This window comes from Pelophylax lessonae (assembly GCF_965119305.1).
Source record: "Pelophylax lessonae genome assembly, chromosome: 6".
Classification (NCBI taxonomy): domain Eukaryota; kingdom Metazoa; phylum Chordata; class Amphibia; order Anura; family Ranidae; genus Pelophylax; species Pelophylax lessonae.
In genome coordinates, this window is record NC_138773.1 from 295,812,049 (window position 1) to 295,828,515 (window position 16,467).

The following is a 16,467-nucleotide window of genomic DNA, read 5'->3' on the forward strand; positions in this document are numbered from 1 at the left end:
CAGCCAGGCAGTTAGCTTTTTCATAAAGAAGTCAGTAATGGTAGCTGGTATATATCCTGGAGTTCTTATCTTTAACAAATATTGTCCATCCTTTTTGTTTGTAAAGTTTTATATACACTTTATAAACACCTGACCCTCACACCTACTATATGGCCTGCAAATTATTGAATTAAAGCAATATTAAAGCTTCAGTTTCAAAATCAATAAACATATTATACGTGCCTGCTCTGAGTAATGGTTTCACACAGAGCAGCCTAGATCCTCCTCTTCTCGGGTCCCCCACCGGCGCTCCTGGCTCCTCCCTTTTGCTATGAGGGAATTGGTGTGTGCATCCTCCCGTGCCCCACTCTGTGCATCCATAAGACACATGGAGCTGTGGCTTGGCCCACCACCCGCTCACTGGCTGTGACTGACAGCAATGTCAGTCAATAGCTCCAGTTTCTGTGTTTCAGCCAATGAGGAAAGAGGGACCCGGGACAGTAGAGGCTCCCGTGCACATTGCTGGATCCAGAGGGGACTCAGGTGGGTATTAGGGGGGGCTGTGGGAGGAGCAGCACACAGAAGGTTCTTTACTCTAATGCATGGGTGGCCAACCTGTGGCCCTCCAGCTGTTGCAAAAATACAAGTCCCTGCCTTTGGGAGCCATGTTTGCAACTGTTAGCCTTGCAATGCCTCATGGGACTTTTAGTTCTGCAATGGCTGGAGGGCCGCAGGTTGGACACCCATGCTCTAATGCATCTTCAGCCTTTACAACCACTTTAAGGTGTGTCCAGTGAAGGATACTGGTAATGCTACACCATACAAAGACATTATAGACAGTTCTCCAACCCTGTTTGGAGAAGATCCTTTTCTATTCCACAATGCCTGAGCAGCTGTCCACAAACCAGCTCCATAAAGACATGGTTTGACCAGCTTGGTGTGGTGGACCTAGAGTGGTCGGCCCAGAGCCCTGACTTCAACCATACTGACCACCTTTGTGATTAATTGGACCGCCGATTGGGAGCCAGGTCTTCTCATCCACCATCAATAGAATTCCTACAGACACACTCCAAAACCTTGTGGAAAGCCTTTCCAGAATAGAGGAGGCTGTTATAGTCCCGGGGGCATTTCAATGTCCATTGTTTTGGAATACAATGTCTAACCAACTCAGACAGGTGTGATGGTCAAGTCTCCACAAACTTTGTTGTGTACTACTTTTACCTTCTATTGCATCCACTCATTGGTACTCTTATCTCCCTGTACAGTTCTGCAGCACCAGAAAGACATTGAGCGCACAGATAGCTTCCGTGAACAGTTTGGCGACGATTGGCTGCAGTACCGCGCTCACCTGGAGGAGGAGCTTAGCAAAGGCCGAAACTGCAGTGAGAGTCCCGTAAGACCCGTATTTTCCCAGCCTTTCACTAAAAGCAAGTCATCCCCGACAATAATACAGACAGCTGGCAGAACAGACAGCTTGTCACCTGTCCCTTCGAACCCAGGTCCAGCTAGACCTCCCACCCCGGAGGTCAGTACAGTCTCTGCAACCGCAGATCTGCTGATGGAGAAGATAGAGGATGTCCTGGAGGATGGATTGTGGAAGCCAGAGAAGATTGAAAAGAAAGAAGAGGAGGAGGAGGAGATTATAGAAGGTAAGGTGTGCATGCTCATTAAAAAGATACGGTCACATTGCCCCTTTATTGATTTAGTACAGCGGGCATTGTGCAGTTCCTTGTGGGTAGAGTCCAAATTTTTTCAGGTTTTTATCTCTTTCTGAGGCCCCTTAGAGGAGTTTGTGTCTAACTTCCTGTCTGTGTGACACCTGTATAAGAAAATGGGGGTGGGTATCACTGAGATAAGGATTGACAGTAAGTAGAACATTGTTGGAGATTACCCTTCCTAAGGCTCCTTTCACATGAGCAGTGTGCTCGGCGGACTCCGTTTTTCTCAGCGGGGAGCGGGGATTGATCCGCCGATCCCTGCTGAGCAGGCAGATGACAGCTCCATCTCTGCTTACTTTGCAGAGACAGATCTGTCAGATCCCCGCTCTCCTCTATGGGAGATCAGATGGAAACTGACCGCCTGTCCATTTTCATCCGACCCGATCCTCCAGACGGATGGAAAATGGGGTTTCCATCTGTCCTGATTTCACGAACAGGATCGGATCTCTGCTGACATCCGATGCTCCATGTCTGCTGACAGGTCACTGCTGACATCCGCTGCTCCATGTCTGCTGACATGTCATTGCTGACATCCGCTGCTCCATGTCTGCTGACATCCGCTGCTCCATGTCTGCTGACATCTGCTGCTCCATGTCTGCTGACAGGTCACTGCTGACATCCGCTGCTCCATGTCTGCTGACATCTGCTGCTCCATGTCTGCTGACATGTCATTGCTGACATCCGCTGCTCCATGTCTGCTGACATCCGCTGCTCCATGTCTGCTGATATCCGCTGCTCCATGTCTGCTGACTTCCGCTGCTCCATGTCTGCTGACATCCGCTGCTCCATGTCTGCTGACATCCGCTGCTCCATGTCTGCTGACATCCGCTGCTCCATGTCTGCTGACATCCGCTGCTCCATGTCTGCTGACATCCGCTGCTCCATGTCTGCTGACATCCGCTGCTCCATGTCTGCTGACATCCGCTGCTCCATGTCTGCTGACATCCGCTGCTCCATGTCTGCTGACATCCGCTGCTCCATGTCTGCTGACATCCGCTGCTCCATGTCTGCTGACATCCGCTGCTCCATGTCTGCTGACAGGTCACTGCTGACATCCGCTGCTCCATAGAGGTACATGGAGCATCCGATCAGGTCCGCCTGAAAAACTGACAGGCGGACCTGAACGGAAAGCCCCTGAGAAAGTGGCCTAAGTGTTCTAATTTTTTTTTTTTTTTGTCTGTGCCCCTGTTGTAGAGATACCCCTTAATTTCTTGTCCTGACAGGAAGTGAGGGCAAATCTCTCCCAATAGGAAGACTCAGCAAGAAAAATCCATCAGAGGTTCCAACCCTTCCCACTGTATTCAAAACAAATAAGGGTTTCTTTTCTAACCCTTAAAGAGAACCAGTCTTCAGTAAAAACGAATTCTCACTCTTAAACTAAGATATAATAGTGCAGCCCTGCCTATTTTTTTCTTAATTTACTTTTATTCTCTCCTTGGCAGAGCAGACTCTGTAAAGTCGTATAGTAAGTTTGTTTCAGATCTCCCTTTACAGCAGAGGCTCCCAACCCCTGGGCCGTGTACCGTTACCAGTCCATGGCTCCACACATTCACATGGAAACGGAGAGCTTCCAGAGTGCTTTACTGCCTTGGCAGTTGTCTGTTTCCGGCGGCTGTAGGGGGCAGTATGGTTTGTGATTCAGTGCATCCCACATCTTCCCGTTTTTTTTTTGTTTTTGTTTTTTTTTTTTATTTGTTTTTTTTTTAAACTTTATTTGAAGTGTAGAAAACGTACACTTCATTCATGGCAATGTACAGCAGTGCAATGCACTGTGCTGCTGTTCATTTCCATGAAATTTGGCATGGTGCTCTGCGATAAAATGCAGCATCTCGTGCCATGGGCTGCATTTCATTGTGAATGGTACACCTAGGAAGCAATTGTCTCCTGTGTTTCCTTGTGCTGATAGACGTTTTACAATGCTGTAAAACAGTCACCGCACACTGTGTGAGTGAGGCTGAATTCACACTGATTTGGGGTAAACTTGGGGTTTTCACCCATTTTAATGCACATTTTAATGCACGTTGACTTGCAACAATCTGCATTTAAGCACACTTCTAAAATGCAGGTCAACGCTTAGACAGAGGTTGATTTAATAAAGGCAAATCCACTGTGCTCTACAAGTGCACTTGGAAGTGCAGTCACTGTAGATCTGAGGGGAAGATCTGCTGATTTCTATCATCCAATCATGTGCAAGCTAAAATGCTGCTTTTTGTTTTCCTTGCATGCCCCCCTCAGATCTACAGTGACTGCACTTCCAAGTGTACTTTCTTTTACTAAATAAACCCAAAAGTGTTTTTTGTGCCCTGTTCACACTACAACTGCATTGATCTGTGTTGCATTAAAATGCTTACATGTTGTAGTGTGAACAGGACACACATAAAAAACAATTATTGTTTGTGTCTATGCATTGACCTGCATTTTACAAGTGGGCTAAAACGCACATCGATGCAAGTCAATGTGCGTTAACCACTTGACCTACGGAAGATTTATCCACCTTCATGACCAGGTCATTCTTTGCTATACGGCACTGCGTTACTTTAACTGACAATTATGCGGTTGCGCGACGCTCTACAATAATGAAAATTTGTACTTTCCACTATAAAACCTATCCAATAAAAAAAATGTAAAAAAAATCAAATTTCTTTATAAATTTAGGCCAATTATGTATTCTGCTACATATTTTTGGTAAATACAATCCCAGTAAGCGTATATTGGTTTATGCAAACATTATAGCGTCTACAAACTATGGGATATATACTGGAGTTTGTATTTATTTTTTATACTAGCAATGGCAGCAGTCAGCCACTTATAGTGGCACTGTGATATTGCAGCAAACAATATGACACTAACTGACACTTTGTGGGAACCAGTGACACTAATGCATTGATCAGTGCTAACAATGTGCACGGCCACTGTACTAATGACACTGTTTGGAAAGGGGTTAAACAGCTAGGGTGAGGGTTAGGTGTGTACCTAACCAGTAGTGATGGGCTTGGGCGTGTTCGAATCAAGCCCGGAAGGAAGCAGTCACTGCACACTGCCAATCATAGGCAGTGAGCATTTCCCGACCGGTAGCTGCACATACACACGCTGCCTGTGATATGCAATGTGCAGTGCTGGCTTCCTGGCGGGCTTGATTCCAACACGCCCGAGCCCATCGCTACTAACCAGTGTTTTTGTGTGCACTATGTGCTGCTTTCACTAATGGATGTGCTGGTTTTTATTCCATGCTTTGTAGTGAAACAAAATCTAGCATATCCCCTCTGACAGGACGGAGCCTTGTTTATATATGCACAGCTCCATCCAGTGTGTCTCGGCGCCGATCAGCGGGTGCCGGTGGTCATCCATTGGCCTTGTGACTAATCACCGCAGAAGCGGCACACAACTCCTACCTGGAAGTGCAGAATATATATATATATATATATATATATATATATATATATATATATATATATATATATATATATATATATATATATATATATATATATATACAGTGGGTACGGAAAGTATTCAGACCCCCTTAAATTTTTCACTCTTTGTTATATTGCAGCCATTTGCTAAAATCATTTAAGTTCATTCTTTTTCCTCATGAATGTACACATAGCACCCCATATTGACAGAAAAACACAGAATTGTTGACATTGTTGCAGATTTATTAAAAAAGAAAAACTGAAATATCACATGGTCCTAAGTATTGAGACCCTTTGCTGTGACACTCATATATTCAACTCAGGTGCTTTCCATTTCTTCTGATCATCCTTGAGATGGTTCTACACCTTCATTTGAGTCCAGCTGTGTTTGATTATACTGATTGGACTTGATTAGGAAAGCCACACACCTGTCTATATAAGACCTTCCAGATCACAATGCATGTCAGAGCAAATGAGAATCATGAGGTCAAAGGAACTGCCTGAAGAGCTCAGAGACAGAATTGTGGCAAGGCACAGATCTGGCCAAGGTAACAAAAAGATTTCTGCTGCACTTAAGGTTCCTAAGAGCACAGTGGCCTCCATAATCCTCAAATGGAAGACGTTTGGGACGACCAGAACCCTTCCTAGAGCTGGCCGTCCGGCCAAACTGAGCTATCGGGGGAGAAGAGCCTTGGTGAGAGAGGTAAAGAAGAACCCAAAGATCACTGTGGCTGAGCTCCAGAGATGCAGTCAGGAGATGGTAGAAAGTTGTAGAAAGTCAACCATCACTGCAGCCCTCCACCAGTCGGGGCTTAATGGCAGAGTGGCCCGACGGAAGCCTCTCCTCAGTGTAAGACACATGAAAGCCCGCATGGAGTTTGCTAAAAAAACACCTGAAGGACTCTAAGATGGTGAGAAATAAGATTCTCTGGTCTGATGAGACCAAAATAGAACTTTTTGGCCTTAATCCTAAGCGGTATGTGTGGAGAAAACCAGGCACTGCTCATCACCTGTCCAATACAGTCCCAACAGTGAAGCATGGTGGTGGCAGCATCATGCTGTGGGGGTGTTTTTCAGCTGCAGGGACAGGACGACTGGTTGCAATCGAGGGAAAGATGAATGCGGCCAAGTACAGGGATATCCTGGACAAAAACCTTCTCCAGAGTGCTCTGGACCTCAGACTGGGCCGAAGGTTTACCTTCCAACAAGACAATGACCCTAAGCACACAGCTAAAATAACGAAGGAGTGGCTTCACAACAACTCCGTGACTGTTCTTGAATGGCCCAGCCAGAGCCCTGACTTAAACCCAATTGAGCATCTCTGGAGAGACCTAAAAATGGCTGTCCACCAACGTTTACCATCCAACCTGACAGAACTGGAGAGGATCTGCAAGGAGGAATGGCAGAGGATCCCCAAATCCAGGTGTGAAAGACTTGTTGCATCTTTCCCAAAAAGACTCCTGGCTGTATTAGATCAAAAGGGGGCTTCTACTAAATACTGAGCAAAGGGTCTGAATACTTAGGACCATGTGATATTTCAGTTTTTCTTTTTTAATAAATCTGCAACAATGTCAACAATTCTGTGTTTTTCTGTCAGTATGGGGTGCTATGTGTACATTCATGAGGAAGTAGAATGAACTTAAATGATTTTAGCAAATGGCTGCAATATAACAAAGAGTGAAAAATTTAAGGGGGTCTGAATACTTTCCGTACAAACTGTATATATATATACGAAAGGAGCAAGAAAGAAACAATATTCCTTATCCCACCCACTCAGCGCTCATGTGTGTGCAATACTCCTAGGATCAACCTTGTATATCTAGCAATGCAGCAAGATGTACTCATATGCCTATATAACCAGCGAAGCAGCTGCTATACTCAAATCATAACATAAAAAAGGTGCGTATAAGAGCCTTAGCCCAAATAAACACTAGCAGCGCTAAAGACCGCCTCTGACGAGGTTGAAGGTATATGGCAATTATTAGCAGCCTAACAAAGTAGTGAATAGATATAAAGCCTTAAAGTTCATGAGTCCATAATATTCTCAGGGTGAAGACACACGAAAGGTTGGAAACTCGTTGTGTGATGAAACACAAGACTTCTTTATCGATCACTCAGCAACCATTATATGCTTCATGGATATTTATATATATAATTATTATTAATGTTTCTATAGCGCCAGCAATTTACGCAGCGCTTTACAATATTAGAGGGAGACAGTACATATACAATACAATAAAACACAAGAGGATTTAGAGGGCCCTGCTCAGAAGAGCTTACAATCTAATATATATATATATCTGTCTCTGTGTGTGTGTATGTATGTATGCATGTGTGTGTATATATATATATATATATATACTAGGCTTCTGCTGTGATTAATCACCGCAGAAGCGGCGCACACCTCCTACCCGGAAGTGCAGAATCCTGTGTGTGTGTGTGTGTGTGTATGTATGTATGTGTATATATATATATATATATATAATATAATATAAATTTTTCTCTCTCTCTCTCTCTCTCTCTCTCTCTCTCTCTCTATATATATATATATATATATATATATATATATATATATATATATATATATATATATATATATATATATATATTTAGATATATATATTTAGATATAAATTAGATTTATCTCTCGTGTGTATATAGATAGATAGATAGATTTATCTCATATATATATATAATATGATTCTGCACAGAACGGCTGTAGCCGGAAATCTGCTATAGGGCAGGTGGCAACTAGTTAAAATGCGCATAAAGTGGATGGAAATGTACATCCATTTTTACTGCATTTTATCACAAGTCAGTGTGAATTCAGACTGTATCTGGCGGCAGGCTATATCTAACCCTTAACTTCGGTCCGTGGAAAAATTGGGGATGGCTGCTTTAAAGGATAACTAATTAATTTATTTTTCTTCTCATGGCTTTTATTTTTACCTCCCTAGATGCCCTGTGCTTGCCAGTAACCGTGTGCCCTATTTTGAACGGGCAGCCACGTAACCCTGACTGGCCATGGGTCTTCGTTCGTGTGACTCGCCAGCACCTCCTGGAGATCGATCTGGAACGTGGAAGGGTTCTGCTCCGGAGGGAACTTCAAAGTTTGCGGGATATTCAGACCTCCTTCACCCTGTGGGACTGGAATGTAAGCAGAGGCGGGTTGCTTCAGGTTGGGCTCAGTCTGCAGGTGGAATTGTGTGTTTTGTGGCAGTTTAGCTTCTGTTCTGTCATGCTAATAACAAGGAATTATGGGTAATGACCCAGCCATGTAAAACCCAGAAGGGTTTAGCAGTCACCCTGCAGGGCCATAATGTAACTACAGGAAACCATTTCTGTGTTTTCAAGAACAGGAGACTATGGCGAGGTATGCAGAGTAGAACACACGGTGGTTAAAGCAGAGTTACATCCAAAAGTGGAACTTACACTTTAAATACTGCTGACCCCTCACATGCCACATTTGGCATATCATTTTTGGGGGGGGGGGGGGAGCATGTTCTTAGATTTGACAGGTACCCGCTCCCACTTCCGCTCAGGCTGTCTAGGCGGCTCAAGCAGAAGTTCTCCTCTCCCTCCCTGCAATCTTTTGGGACACGTCACAGGTCCCAGAAGATTGCCCAGCCATTCACAGCGCAGCACGACTTGTGTATGTGCAGTGCGCACCCGGCTGTGAAGTCACAAGCTGTCACAGCCAGGTTCCCACACTAGAGATCTTGGAAGAGTGCATGTAATCAGCACTGTCCAGACAGAGGGTCTCATAGGACAGTCAGAGGAGAATGAAAACTCCTCCTACAAGCTTTACCCAGACACTGATAGAAGTCACAAGACTGCTATATACTGCTGATGAGAAAAGGTATTAAGCAGTTTATATTTACTAAAATAAATGCATTTCCATGTTCTGTGTACTGTGGGTGGCCAGATATAGTGACTGCAGGTTCCTGGGTTTAGTAACACTTTAACCCCTAGTATTCCAGCACATTGTACAAAGTGTCTGAATTCCTGGAGTTCAGCTTTAAATCAGAACACTGACCCAGTACTGACTAAGTGTGGAATTAGGACATAACCCCCTAAAAGTATTTTAACACATTTCCAAGGATGTATCTCCTACATCACTTATACTGGGGAGAGACGCGGTCAGCAGTTTGAGCCAGTCAGGGCTTTATCAGTTTGTATTATCTTGACAGTCTAATACTGGAACATAATGATTTTTAAATTGTGAAGGAACAGGAATTACCTCATCTGTTTTCTGCAGATCCTTTATTGTTCAGTCAGCAGGCTGTGGAAAGAGTGGTGACTAATGCAGGAGAATAAGTGAATATACACTGCTCTGAAAAATTAAGGAACACTTTTTAATCAGAGTATATTATCAAGGTTATTTAAACTCCTGGGATGTTAATCTGGTCAGTTAAGTAGCAGAGGGGGTTGTAAATCAGTTTCAGCTGCTTTGGTGTTAATGAAATTAACAGGTGCACTAGATGGGCACCAATGAGACAAACCCCAAAACAGGAATGGTTTTACAGGTCACTGACATTTTTTCCCTACTCATCTTTTCTGACTGTTTTTCACTAGTTTTGCATTTGGCTAGGGTCAGTGTCACTACTGCTAGCATGAGGCGATACCTGGACCCTATAGAGGTTGCACAGGCAGTCCAACTCCCTTAGAATGGCACATCAATACATGACATTGCCAGATGGGTTGCTGTGTCTCCACCACAGTCTCAGGAGCATGGAGGAGATTCCAGGAGACAGGCAGTTACTCTGGGAGAGTTGGACAGGGCTGTAGAAGATCCTTAACCCGTCAGCAGGACTGGTATCTGCTACTTTGTGCAAGGAGGAATTGCATAAGCACTGCCAGAGCCTTACAAAATTCCCTCCAGCAGGCCACTGTTGTGAATGTCTGACCAAACAATCATATAACAGACTTCATGAGTGTGGCCTGAGGGCCCCAACATTCTCTAGTGGGCCCTCTGCTCACTGCCCGGCACAGTGGAGCTCGATTGGCATTTGCCATTGAACACCAGAATTGTCAGGTCCGCCACTGGCGCCCTGTGCTTTTCACAGATGAGAGCAGGTTCACCCTGAGCACATGTGACATACGTGAAAGGGTCTGGAGAAGCCGTCAGTAAGTGATGGTCTGGGGAGGCATATCTATGGAGGGATGCACAGACCTTTACAGGTTATACAATGGCACCCTGACTGCCATTAGGTATTGGGATGAAATCCTTGGACCCATTGTCAGACCCCACACTGGTGCAGTGGGTCCTGGGTTCCTCCTGATGCACGACAATGCCTGGCCCCATGTGGCGAGAGTATACAGCCAGTTCCTGGAGAATGAAGGAATTTATACCATTAAATGGCCCCCATGCCCGCCTGACCTAAATCCAATAGAACACCTCTGGGACATTATGTTTTGGTCCATCAGACGCCACCAGGTTGCACCTCAGTCTGTTCAGGAGCTCAGTGATGCCCTGGTCCAGATCTGGGAGGAAATACCCCAGAAAACCATCCATTGTCTCATTAGGAGCATGTCCCATTGTTGTCAGGCAGACATACAAGCATGTGGGGGCCATACAAATTACTGAGTACCATTTTGAGTCGCTGCAATGAAATTTCAGTAAAATGGACTAGCCTGCTGCATAATTTTTTCACTTTGATTTTCGGGGAGTCTTTAAATTCAGCCCTCTATAGGTTGAGTTTTTTCATTTTCATCAATGTGGCATCCTTTTGTTTCCAACACATTACCCAGTCCATACCAGTACAGATATTCAGCATGATATGTTTCCCCATTGAGATCTGATGTGTTTTCAGAGTGTTCCTTTTAATTTTTTTGAAGTGTGTGTGTGTGTGTGTGTGTGTGTATGTATGTATGTGTGTGTGTGTGTGTGTATATATATATATATATATATATATATATATATATATATATATATATGTGTATGTGTATGTGTGTGTGTGTGTGTGTGTGTGTGTGTGTGTATATATACTGTGTGTGTGTGTGTGTGTGTGTGTGTGTGTGTGTGTATATATATATATATATATATATATATATATATATATATATATATATATATATATATATATATATATATATATTACACATTCAGTGGGGAAAATATTTATCCCCTGCAGATTTTGTAAGTTTGCCAACCCTCTTTAATTCGGTTTCTGACTGTTTGGTCAGATACATTCATAGCAGGGGCCTGCTGGAGGTCATTTTGTAGGGCTCTGGCAGTGCTCATCCTGTTCCTCCTTGCACAAAGGAGCAGATACCGGTCCTGCTGATGGGTTAAGGACCTTCTACAGCCCTGTCCAGCTCTCCTAGAGTAACTGTGTGTCTCCTGGAATCTCCTCCATGCTCTTGAGACTGTGCTGGGAACAGCAAACCTTCTGGCAATGGTACCTATTGATGTGCCATCCTGGAGGAGTTGGACTGCCTGTGCAACCTCTATAACAGGGATCTTCAAACTTGGCCCTCCAGTTGTTTAGGAACTGCAATTCCCATCATGCTTAGTCATATCTATAAATGTCAGAGTTTTATAATGCCTAATGGCATGTGTAGTTCCGCAACAGCTGGAGGGCCGTAGTTTGAGGATCCCTGCTCTATAGGGTCCAGGTATTGCCTCATGCTACCTGTAGTGACACTGACCCTAACCAAATGCAAAACTAGTGGAAACCAGTCAGAAAAAATGAGTAGGGAAAAAATATCAGTGGCCTCCAACTGTAAAACCACTCCTGTTTTTGTTGTTGCCCATCTAGTGCACCTGTTATTTTCATTAACACCAAAGCAGCTGAAACTAATTAACAACCCCCTCTGCTTCTTAACAGACCATATCAATCTCCCAGGAGTTTAATTGACTTAATGCTATACTCTCAATAAAAGTGTTCTATTAATTTTTTTGAGCAGATGGATAGAGGAGATAGAGAAACCCATGAGATAGGCAGGCGACCAGGATTTGTTGTGGGGGAAAGGTGTTGGAAGCTGGGATGGTTGGGTGTATTGGGCATATAACTAAGATATTTGTGGTTCTAGTTTTCGACAATCATTTTACTTTAAAAACACTTTATCTCTTTTAGGGGGAAGAGCAAGAGCTTCCTGTGCTGGCGCTGTTCTTTCATTCGGTGTGTGAGGAAAAGCAGTGTGCCCGCTACGTGGTACTGGACAACACATCTGAGATCTCCATAAAGGTGAGCCAATAGCAAGACAATGCAAAAATACTATGAACCAACTTTAGCATTCGCAGGGTCTGACATCGCAGCTACTAAAGTGAATGTAAAGTGAAGTGACTGGCCTCAGGTGGTACACAGAGATGAAACAAATCATCCTACGTAAGTTGTACCCGTTTATCTACAATGTTCACTCTTCTACAGCCGTTCGAATTGTAGAATTTATAAAGCTTGTTTGAGCGGTCAGAAAACAGGGGGAGGGAGCTAAAATTACACTCTGCAGAGCTCAGTGAGAGCTGATTGGAGGGAAGGGACACCCCCTTTACCACAGCACACAGACTGAGATTAAAAGCTTCAGCTCTGTTCCTGTGTGCTGGCGATCCCTCCACTGTCACCTTTTTATATCTTGGGGTCAGGAAAACTTGTCAGAAGTGACTCATGCTGATAGCAGAGGAAGGAGGCAGCAGACAGAAATGACACTTAGTGCTCTGGATTCTACACACTAGAGTAGTTATGGGGAACCCTGGCACCCCAGATGTTTTGAAACTATATTTCCCATTAAGCTCAACTACACTGCAGAGTGCATGAGCATCATGGGAAATGTAGTTCCAAAACATCTGGGGTGCCAAGGTTCTTCATCACTGCTGTAGAGGGATATGCTTTTTTCATATTTCATGTCTGATGTTTACTACCACTTTAACTAGAAATCGGTAGAACCTTTGATTCACACTTTGCACCTGGGCTGCAAGAATGTAATTTGCTTATTACGGGCAAAAATAATTTTCTCCTTTTTTGAACTGCAAATCATTTGAAGTCCCTAAAATCCTGACGGATAATAGATATTGGCAATTTGGCATAATCCAGTGCGTGCATAGCCAAACATTTTTCAGTTTGAAATAGAGTAGAGCAAGGTCCATAAAGACATGGATGAACTAGTTTGGGGTGGAGGAATATGACTGGCATGCACATGAGTCCTGACCTCAACCCGATAGAACACCTTTGGGATGAATTAAAGCGCAGACTGCAAGCCAGGCTTTCTCTCCAACATCAGTGCCTGACCTCATGTGCTTCTTGGAAGAATGTTCAACCATTCCCATAGACACACCCCTAAACCTTGTGGACAGCCTTCCTAGAAGAGTTGAAGCTGTTATAGCTGCAAAGGGTGGGCCAACTCAATATTGAACCCTACAGACTAAGACTGGGATGCCATTAAAGTCCACATGTGTGTAAAGGCAGGTGTCCCAATACTTTTGACAATATAGTGTGTGATACACACGCGCACGCACGCACGCACGCACACACACCTAAAAAAAAAAATGAAAGGAGCACCTTTTAATCAAAGAATAGCATCATGTAATTTAAACTCCTGGGATATTGATCTAGTCCGTTAAGTAGCAGAGGGGGTTGTAAATCAGTTTCAGCTAAACCATGAGACCACCTCCAAACAGGAATGGTTTTCCAGATGGAGGCCACTGACATTTTTTTCCCTACACCTCTTTTTTGACTATTTTCCACTAGTTTTGCATTTGGCTAGGGTCAGTGTCACTACTGGTAGCATGAGGCGATACCTGGACCCTATAGAGCTTCCACAGGCAGTCAAACTCCTCCAGTATGGCTCATCAATACGTGCCACTGCAAGAAGGTGTGCTGTGTCTCCCAGCACCGTCTAAGAACATGGAGGAGATTCCAGGAGACAGGCAGTTTCTCTAGGAGAGCTGGACAGGCCTGTAGAAGGTCCTTAACCCATCAGCAGGACCGGTATCTGTTCCTTTGTGCAAGGAGGAACAGGGTGAGCACTGCCAGAGTCCTACAAAACGACCTCCAGCAGTCCACGGGTGTGAATGTATCTGACCAAACAAACAAACTTCTTGAGGGCGGCCTGAGGGCCCAACATCCTCTAATGGGCCCTGTGCTCACTGCCGGCACCATGGAGCTCGACTGGCATTTGCCATTGAACACCAGAATTGGCAGGTCTGCCACTGGTGCCCTGTGCTTTTCACAGATGAGAGCAGGTTCACCCTGAGCACATGTGACAGACGTGAACAGGCCTGGAGAAGCTGTGGAGAACGTTCTGCTGCCTGTAACATCGTTCAGCACGACCAGTTTGGTGGTGGGTGAGTGATGATCTAGGAAGGCATATCCATGGAGGGATGAACACACCTCTACAGGCTAGACAATGGCACCCTGACTGCCATCGGGTATCAGGATGAAATCCTTGGACCCTTTGTCAGATCCTACGCTGGTGCAGTGGGTCCTGGGTTCCTCCTGGTACACGACAATGCCCGGCCTCATTTGGCGAGAGTATGCAGCCAGTTCCTGGAGGATGAAGGAATTGATACCACTGAATGGCCCCCACGCTAGCCTGACCTAAATCCAATAGAACACCTCTGGGACATTATATTTCATTCCATCCAACTCCTCCAGGTTGCACCTCAGTCTCTTTAGGAGCTCAGTGATGCTCTGGTCCAGATCTGGGAGGAAATATTGCAGGACACCATCTGTCGTCTGACGTTGTCAGGCGTGCATAGAAGCACGTGGCGGCCATACAAACTACTGATTAGTGCTCGGACCATACGCCGCACACTGCATCAAATTGGTCTGCATGGCTGTCATCCCAGAAGGAAGCCTCTTCTAAAGATGATGCACAAGAAAACCCGCAAACAGTTTGCTGAAGACAAGCAGACTAAAGTCCCGTACACACGTACCGAATGTCGGCCGAAACGGTGCTGTCCTGTCGGTTGAAAAGTGCTAAAGACTGCACACAAATTTTGTCGGCCAACAACAGCCGACTGCAGAAGTGATGTCATGTGATGGTTAACTTTCCGTGTGTTTTTTCTTCTCTGAGCATGCCCAGTCTTGCTCATCTTCTGTTTGTCGGCCGAATTCTGTACTGACTGGCGAACAATCGGCCGTTCTGGTGACGGCCAACAAATATTTTAAAGTCTGCACGACAGATTCTGTTCGGCCGAAAATGCGCTGTCGGCTGTCGGAAGCATCATACTAACAAGCCTACAATTGGCCGATCGGTCGGCGGCCGAATATTTACGGCCGACAATTGGTACGTGTGTACGGGGCTTAAGGACATGGATTATTGGAACCATGTCCTGTAGTCTGATGAGACCAAGATAAACTTATTTGGTTCAGATGGTGCCAAGCGTGTGTGGTGGCAACCAGGTATGGAGTACAAAGACAAGTGTGTCTTGCCTACAGTCAAGCATGGTGGTGGGAGTGTCATGGTCTGGGGCTGCATGAGTACTGCCGGCACTGGGGAGCTACAGTTCATTGAGGGAACCATGAATGCTATCATGTACTGTGACATACTGAAGCAAAGCATGATCCCTTCCCTTCGGAGACAACCACTGCCTTGCTAAAGAAGCTGAGGGTAAAGGTGATGGACTGGCCAAGCATGTCTCCAGACCTAAACCCTATTGAGCATCTGTGGGTCATCCTCAAACAGAAGGTGGAGGAGCGCAAGGTCTCTAACGTCCGACAGTTCTGTGATGTCGTCATGGAGGAGTGGAAGAGGGCCCCAGTGGCAACCTGAGAAGCTCTGGTGAACTCCATGCCCAAGAGGGTTAAGGTATTGCTGGAAAATAATGGTGACCAAAATATTGACACTTTGGGCCCAGTTTGCACATTGTCACTTAGGGGTGTTCTCACTTTGTTGCCAGCGGTTTAGACATTAATGGCTGTGTGTTGAGTTATTTTGAGGGGACAGCAAATTTACACTGTTATACAAGCTGTACACTCACTACTTTACATTGTCGCAAAGTGTAATTTCTTCAGTGTTGTTACATGAAAAGATACTGTATAATTTTTTTACACGCGGCGTGAGTACTTGAATAAAATTGTGTATTTCAACTCTAAGATGAGGAGTTTTTCAAAGTGTGCCCATCTTTTCTGAAGGCAATGGGACTGCCATGTAAAAATGGAATTTACCCAGAAGACATTGCTGCTTGTACGGACAATGGTCTGCATTTCCAGGGAAGCATTGACTGAGGTTTCTCCTCTTAATACTTCACTAAAGTGGTATACAGTATAGCTGCACGATTCTGGCCAAAATGAGAATCACGATTTTTTAGCTTGGAATAAAGATCACGATTCTCTGTGTAACAAAAAAAAAATTGGGATAACTTTACTGTTACGTTTTTTTTTTTTATTCATTAAAGTTTATTAATTGCGTTTGAA

At 44.6% G+C, this 16,467-nt stretch overlaps 1 protein-coding gene across 1 annotated transcript in view; it reads left to right on the forward strand.

Annotated features, from left to right (window-relative positions):
* STK11IP (serine/threonine kinase 11 interacting protein) overlaps positions 1-16,467 on the forward strand; it is a 96,823-nt gene that overhangs the window by 43,974 nt on the left and 36,382 nt on the right. Inside the window, exons 14-16 of the mRNA XM_082260938.1 lie at positions 1,245-1,628; positions 8,068-8,264; positions 12,190-12,300. Of these exons, the coding sequence (XP_082117064.1) occupies positions 1,245-1,628; positions 8,068-8,264; positions 12,190-12,300 (692 nt within the window). The remainder of the gene's footprint in view (positions 1-1,244; positions 1,629-8,067; positions 8,265-12,189; positions 12,301-16,467) is intronic.